Source organism: Penaeus monodon, chromosome 12 (assembly GCF_015228065.2).
Source record: "Penaeus monodon isolate SGIC_2016 chromosome 12, NSTDA_Pmon_1, whole genome shotgun sequence".
Taxonomy (NCBI): domain Eukaryota; kingdom Metazoa; phylum Arthropoda; class Malacostraca; order Decapoda; family Penaeidae; genus Penaeus; species Penaeus monodon.
In genome coordinates, this window is record NC_051397.1 from 49,100,363 (window position 1) to 49,107,862 (window position 7,500).

The 7,500-nt window shown below is 36.2% G+C and overlaps 1 protein-coding gene across 2 annotated transcripts in view; it reads right to left on the minus strand.

Annotated features, from left to right (window-relative positions):
* The window catches only part of LOC119579551 (U2 snRNP-associated SURP motif-containing protein-like), an 18,529-nt gene that overhangs the window by 606 nt on the left and 10,423 nt on the right, over nt 1-7,500 (minus strand). The window contains exons 11-23 of one of the 2 annotated variants that reach the window (XM_037927457.1): nt 5,811-5,915; nt 5,470-5,585; nt 5,144-5,261; nt 4,400-4,562; nt 3,952-4,031; nt 2,436-2,625; nt 1,967-2,210; nt 1,715-1,833; nt 1,446-1,575; nt 1,146-1,287; nt 735-888; nt 460-563; nt 1-122 (exon numbers count right to left, since the gene is read on the minus strand). The exon at nt 1-122 is cut by the window's left edge and continues 606 nt beyond it. In XM_037927457.1, the coding sequence (XP_037783385.1) occupies nt 1-122; nt 460-563; nt 735-888; nt 1,146-1,287; nt 1,446-1,575; nt 1,715-1,833; nt 1,967-2,210; nt 2,436-2,625; nt 3,952-4,031; nt 4,400-4,562; nt 5,144-5,261; nt 5,470-5,585; nt 5,811-5,915 (1,787 nt within the window). Of the gene's footprint in view, nt 123-459; nt 594-734; nt 889-1,145; nt 1,288-1,445; nt 1,576-1,714; nt 1,834-1,966; nt 2,211-2,435; nt 2,626-3,951; nt 4,032-4,399; nt 4,563-5,143; nt 5,262-5,469; nt 5,586-5,810; nt 5,916-7,500 lie in introns of both variants that reach the window. The other variant, XM_037927456.1, reaches the window with a different exon arrangement.

Consider the following 7,500-nt stretch of genomic DNA (forward strand, 5'->3'; position numbering starts at 1 on the left):
AATGGCGGCTCTTTTTCTTGTGCTTGCGACTAGGGGAACGCGAGTGGGACGTTCGTTTCCGTGGAGATCTTGACCTGTGTCTCCTGGAACTTGGGGATCTGGAGTGTGTGCGATGACGAGACCTTTAAAGAACAGGCAATTACAGTAAAAAAATTATTTGGGGAATTCATTCAAATATAAGATCACAGCAACGTATAGAATGTATAAGTAAGCATGTTATTTACATAGTTATATTGAGCAGGTCCATATCAAACTATTATCTGCATCACCATTACCAGTCATTTTTATCTTTCCTCACACGCACTATTCAGCGAGAGATGAACATGACTCCAAGTAAACAAGGTAAAGATGAAACCAAAAAGCAAGAAACTGAAGAATAATGATCCCCATGAGGCTTCCTATGAATGAACCTATGACATAGGAAGGAGACAGCATCTACAAACATCACAAAATCCTTACTTGTGTGGTGATCTGGAGCGCTTTGTGGGTCTCCTCTCCTCTGGTGATGAGCTCCGACTTCTGTGCCGGTGATGTCTTCGTTCACTTCCATCTTCCCTCTCGATCTGTAAATTGCAATCCTTATATTTCATGTCCTAGGTGAAATAATGGACAAATAAAAAAATGTGTGTCAATAAGAGTTTTGTACAATAATGTTCAAATAAAATAATGACCTTTGCTCATATATATAGTTCAGTTTTCCATATATTCAGTAACCAGAAGTTTGTTGCACTCACCTTTCTCATCATCTTGTGGCGGTAGTGTGCAACCTGTCTGTGGATGGAGTATCCCTGCTTAACGGAACGAATACCCTGTTCTAATTCATCTTGGTACTGGAGTACACGTATTTCTACCTCACGAAGCTTGGCACGGCGTTCTTCACTAACGTCCCTGGTTTTCAGAACATGAAGAAAGTTGTCAATTCAACAAAATATATCAGAACATCAGTCCATGTCCATTCACAAAATATAATCATGGGTATATAACCTACTGATCTTATAACTAAAAGCAAATTGTAAATATTATACTTTATATAATAATATGAGACCAGTGTAATGAAATCCATGGAGCATAATCATATAATAATAGAAAAGAAAGAATAAAGGAAACAGACAAAAACCTTAGAACATTTATATGAAAAAGCTCACCCTTGCAGTCTATCAAATCCTCTAGAATCTTCAGAGTAATCTGAAGTATTATCCTGAGACTGTGAATCATCTTCAGAGGAATCTCTCTTTTTGCGTTTGTAGTCATCATATACAAGAGGGACTCCATCTAAATCATCTTCATCTACGGGAAAGAATTACTAATTTGAAAAAAAATATATGCAGAGACAACATTTTCAACATTTCTAGAATCTTACAATACAATTCCTTACTTATTAAAAAAACAATAATCCAATAATTTCACAATCATTAGACCAAAGCAAAGGATACGCAATAAAATACCATGACTGTTTTGGCTCAGCTGCGTGTGCGGTCCTGATCGGTCATATACAGGGGTGTTGTCTGAACCATTTGCCTCCTCGTCTTCACTCTGATTGGCTTCCACCATTTCCCACTTTGATGTGGTTACAGCCTAGAGAGTATTCACAGTATTATGGAAAATTCCTCATCTATCCTATTTCCACATTACACATCCCCACTCAATTCTATTACAAGTATGTGATATTACTATAATCTGTACATACAAAACTATCTAGGTATCGTTCCCTTACCTGAGCTTCTACACGTTTTGGACTAACCCTTTCCCACTTGGAGGAAACGAACCCAGGTGCAGGACCATTGTCTGAGATAGGAGCCTCTTTGAAAGGAATGCCATCCACATCATCATCCACTGGAAAGAATAGCATTTTGTGGTCATTAAATGTAATTCTAGGTAAAGTTATACTTAAACTAACAGAAAATAACAATCTTCACACATGTAACACCAAGAAAATTGGCAAAGCATCAAAGCCGCAGCATCTTACATGGAGCACCATCAATATCCTCCTCATCGTCGTCGTCATCATACCCAAGTAGCGCACTTATTGCAGCACTTTTGATCAGGGGAGTGTTGGCAATCGGTACGCCATCCAGGTCTTCTTTGTCCTCCTCCTTGATAGGAATGCCATCGACATCATCTATAGGAATGCCATCCACATCATCTGGATTCATGGGAGCATCGTTCATCACACACTTGAGCATTTCTTCTTCCATTTCACTTTCAGGTTCCTGCAAGTCATCACAGATTGATACATATTAATCAAATACCAAGTTGTGATATCTATGTCAATTAACTGATTACATGCATCAACCTTTCACAAGTTTGAAGGACAACAATATATATAAATAACACTGGTCCTTATAAAACTATAAGAAAACATAATACAACCCTAACATCACCAATAATCCTTCCTCCCCTTCCCCCTCAAACACATATACAATCACATGACTTACTCTCTTGACCAGCCCCAAAAATATATTTTGGAGATGGATCAGGAACTCATGAGGATATATGGCCCATTCCTCCCACGCACGGCAGCACTGCATGATGCGCTGTTTCACTTGCTCTGCACGCAGCCTCGACTCCACCAGGTTGTACGAGACGTGCAGACCTTCAAAGATTTCTGCTAGTTTGGCTTGGAACCTGAGGCAGCAAGAAATGTCATGAATAGTTATTAAAGATTATTATGATTTTCCCCTCCCCCCACTTGCCTCTTCAAAACAAAGGTGGATAAACATACACAGGGAGAAAAGAAGGGTAGAGCAGATAGAGAGAGGATGAGATAATGGAAAAGGTAATGGTAGATGTTCACTATGACAGGTATAACTCAGTGGATCTCTTTGCTATGCAACTACCATATTTCTCCTTAAGGCTTCCAATGCTTGCTGTTGCATTTAAAATTTTCTCCATTTTTTGTTTAACAGTGATTCTTGTTCTTTACATTTTTTTTTCCTTTTCTTTTTTTCCCAGTTTGTTTGTTTCTTTAAATAATAAATCTAATCTACACACAACAGCTAGCCATACTGAAGAGAGAAGCTCGTTTAGGGAGGAGCAAGTTCAGCATCCAACATTAACCCTTCAATGACAATAATCACACACCAATCAAGTATGAAGGTGGCAACATGCAGGCTCTATTGGCAATTCACATGGCCCTTTGTTTTGAATCTGAATACAACTGTTTACTTCTGATAATAAGATGGATGTCTCGAACATAGTATCATACAAACTGTCAAAGGGATAGCACTGACATCCAAAGCAATTGCATATATTGGAAGACTATATAGAGAGAATTATACAGTAGAACATGTTGAGCAACAACAGAATTAAAAATAACTTTAATAATAACAATAATAATAATAATAATAATAATAATAATAATAATAATAATAATAATAATAACAATAATAATAATAATGATAGTAGTAATAGTAACTGTAACAATGATAATAATAATAACTGTAATGACTAGATAGGGAGTAATATCTTGTGCCTGTGCATCTGATCCTACTAATCCACTGATGAAGAAAAGGCAGACTTTCACCTTTTCCATTTTATTTGACCTTTGAAATTAACCTTGTTGTAGTATGGTAACATATAAAAAGCGTTATCATTTAGGGGTTAACAAATAATCCCTCTAAAGTATTATTGATACAAAATATAACCAAATAATGAACACAGTAAATTAACATTAACCAAAAAATGCCACTACTTTTCCGTATAAACAAATGGAAAATGAATGAATAACATGAAAGATAGGCATGTTGCTGCACACAAAATGGAAAAATAAAGATATAATACTACACTACTGCCTGAGGAACATTAATTTCATAATAATAATTATAATAATAAATATACAAGTAAAATACATGATCCTTGATTAGGAAAACATCATAATGCAGGAGCCAATGAACACAACAGCATCACAGTAAAGAAGTACACGTCATATATTTTAAGGTTATCTATCCTTACCCTTTCCTATAAAACGAGGCATTTGACACTTTGACACTACAGTTATGCAGAATGTCAGAGACGAGATACAATCTTGCAATCTATGAGAGAAAAGCACAAGGATATTAATGTAATGTCCACCGTAAAATTAAGAGAGGGAGAAAAAATAATCATAAAAATCATAACCAATCATAAAAAAAAAAATATATAAAAATCAAGTCTTGTTTTTTTCTTTCTTTCTTTACTACACTTCGTTGTGTGTAATACACTTTCAGAAATGCTTACACCTAAATTTAATCAATGTATCTATGGTTTTACATGTCAACAATGTAAGGGGCAGGTAAAGCATATATCAGGTATGAATCTTCTAGAATTACAATTTTATCATCATATATACAAATAATAACTGTAACAACAATAACTTTTCAAGCAAAATTAAAAAAGCAACTCTTTATCGTGGCAAACTTACTTTCTTCGGTAAAGCGGTTTCTGTATTAGTAAGTGCCTCTGTGATGCACTGGCAAATCTCCTCCGCTGCATCGGCATGCTCTATGCACCACACCATGGCCTCACCAATCTTCTCTCTCTCCGGAACCAACTGCCGGATCATGGACTCCAGCCGACCTCTTTGTCTGTTGAGGAATGTCAGAGATATCGGAATATCAAAGGAAAGTTTCAGGAAATGGTAGTATCACATTACAAGTTTTTTACACAAAGGAACACACGAAGGGAAGGAAATGAAAGAAAGATGAAGGAAAGAAGATGGAGGGGGACTGGAAGAACCCAATAAACAGGGGGAAGGTGAAAGGGAGGCTTGAGGGAAAAAATACACAAAGTGAATGGGAACTTAAAAAAGGGAAGGACATGCAGGAAAGAGACACTTGAAGGAAAAAATGAAGGGAGCAAGGTATAGCCAGAGCTGCAAAGAATGCAGGATACAAAGACGGTCGCTCATATTCAGAGACACTTTGGACGCCTTAAACAGAAAGCTGGACCAGCATCTCACACACGTCAGCCAATACCTGTTGGGCGGTGGTTGGCTGACAGGCGCAAGGTGATACTCCGGCTCCCCATTTAAGGTGTCTGAAGTGTCTCTGAGCATGTATGTGAAAGGAAACAAAAAGACAAAGATAGCCAAAACAAATAAAACCAATAGGCAAGGAAAAGAAAGAAAAAACTAAGAAATCCTAAAGACAGAATCATCTCCACTTACGCATTAGAGAGAGATCCCTTTTTATTTTTGTCTTCCTCCTCTTCCTCCATCTGGATCAGTTCCTCAGGCATCCCTTGTAAGAATGGATTAAGAGGTGGAGGCTTCCATATTGACCCACCTGAGAAAAAAGGAAAAAATATATTGCAAATACAACAGAAACATAAAAAAAAAAAAAATATATATATATATATATATATATATATATATATATATATATATATATATATATATATATATAAATATATGTATGTCCATGTTATTAATAATAAACTTAGAATTAGATCACCTCCTACAAAATATTAATGGTGTGTTTTGGTACAACTTACCTTTAAACATTCGGAAGGGTTTGGTCGACCACCTGTTTGGCGAGTCTCCTTGCAACATTGAAAACAGTTTCCATCTATAATATACATGTGCTGGGCTCTGATTCTCAAAGAGGAACCTAAAATTAAGCAAAAACAACAAAATTAACCAATATATTCCTGATTAAGAGCAACATATTTTCACTGCAAACCTAAAATAAAGAACAAACATATAATGACCATACACAGTTAATGGAAATCGACTTAGCACATGAACGTTCTTGAAAAAAAAAAAAACAATAACAATCTACGATTAACAATATCCCGAAGAAAGTAGCTTTTCTCCCCAGCTTCTACTTGCTCACCTGAACTCTGGGTTATTAATCTCTCGGTTCATGATCATGGCTTCAAACATAGGCCCCTCTCGCACTATGAACTCTATAGTGCGATGTATCAGCTGCAGTAACGACCTGGGGGAAGAAATACAAAACCTGTAGTGTGGGATCTGGGAAGTCCTAAGTATTGATGGATCTTAGTGTAGACATTACATAGCCAAAGATGAATTACACTTTATACCCATAATGGCCTCCCCCTCCCCCCCTCAAAAGAAAGAAAAGAAAAGAAAAGAAAAGAAGAAAAAAAAAAAAAAATGTAATGTAGAGGAAAATGGAAATAAAAAAGTTGGAAAAGTAGAAGAAAAAATCCAATAACTAAAAACACAAGCAAGTTCCTCTTTTGTACATAATGGAATCAAGCTTCTTTCATTTTTGGCCTTAAAAAAACATAACAAAAGTCCAAAATCAAATGGGAGACATAAAAGAAATACAAAAAAATAAAAAAACACACAAACAGTGATCCACTATGGGTAGAGAGAGAATTCAACTTGTTATTGACAAGGACAAAGTACATGGCAAGTCATCACCAGGTGGCTGAAACAAAAAGTCTGGTGATATTACAGAACATAACTAATGGATGGGGAAAAAATTAACAAATTATAAAGAACACGAGTGTGCTGACTTTTAAAAGGGTATCAGAACTTTTAATCTATTGCAACACTACAGTGCACACACTATATTATATTGTCATTTTACAAGATTCACATGAAAGAAAAAATATTATATAGAAGAAAAGATAATGAAATGAATGCACTACTACTTATATCTGGTACTGAAATTAATATCTGAGTACAGCCACTTCCTTCATGCAAAATATATATATAATATATACTGTATATAACTGAACTTCATTATACAAACCAAAGGTAATCACTGTCCTCCATCCATAGTGTAGAAGGATTCAAACACTTTACGATCAGTTGACCCTTACTAAATATTAATTATTCAGTATTGATCCGTTATGTCATTATTCATGATCAACTCGCCCATGAAAAATGTAACTTTAACTGTGACCTCATAAAGCATTTAAAACAACAATCATACTGAGCAAGAGTCCACTGTACTTAGAATTACTTCTTACATCTTGAAACCAATGCTCAACCTAAGCCTTCCACTTTTTAAACCTAAGTTCCATCTATAAGTATCTATTACTCTTTGATCTTTATATCAAAAGATAAAAACCCAATAAAGCTTTACCTGTTGGTTGGTATAGAAGAACATGGTATTCTTCATGGCACAAATAGTGATGAGAAAGTTGGTATTTGATCTTGTTAAGTTCTTATGTTTCACATTAGACAGGTAATTGCTGAGTACTATTGTCACATTTGAACTAGGATATCTTTCTTTGTACCTATTACTGTTGCTAAGAGGGGCCCAGACAAATATAGGCCATGAGAGAGATGACCCCTGAGACAATGTCCACAAGTCCACTAGAAAAGTCACTGCATCATTTTGCACTGGCTGGGAGTCTTTTGGGTGTCCCACTGGGGGAGACAGGCCAACTTAGGGACCAACAACCGCTGACCTGGACGATGACCTCAACCACCACGGCAGATGACACGATGGAGCTGTGGGATAGACTTATGTGTCACCCTGAAAACCCCGCCCCAATATTCAGCTTCTTTCTCAAGCTGGAAAAAAAGGCTAATGCTGCTGTGTA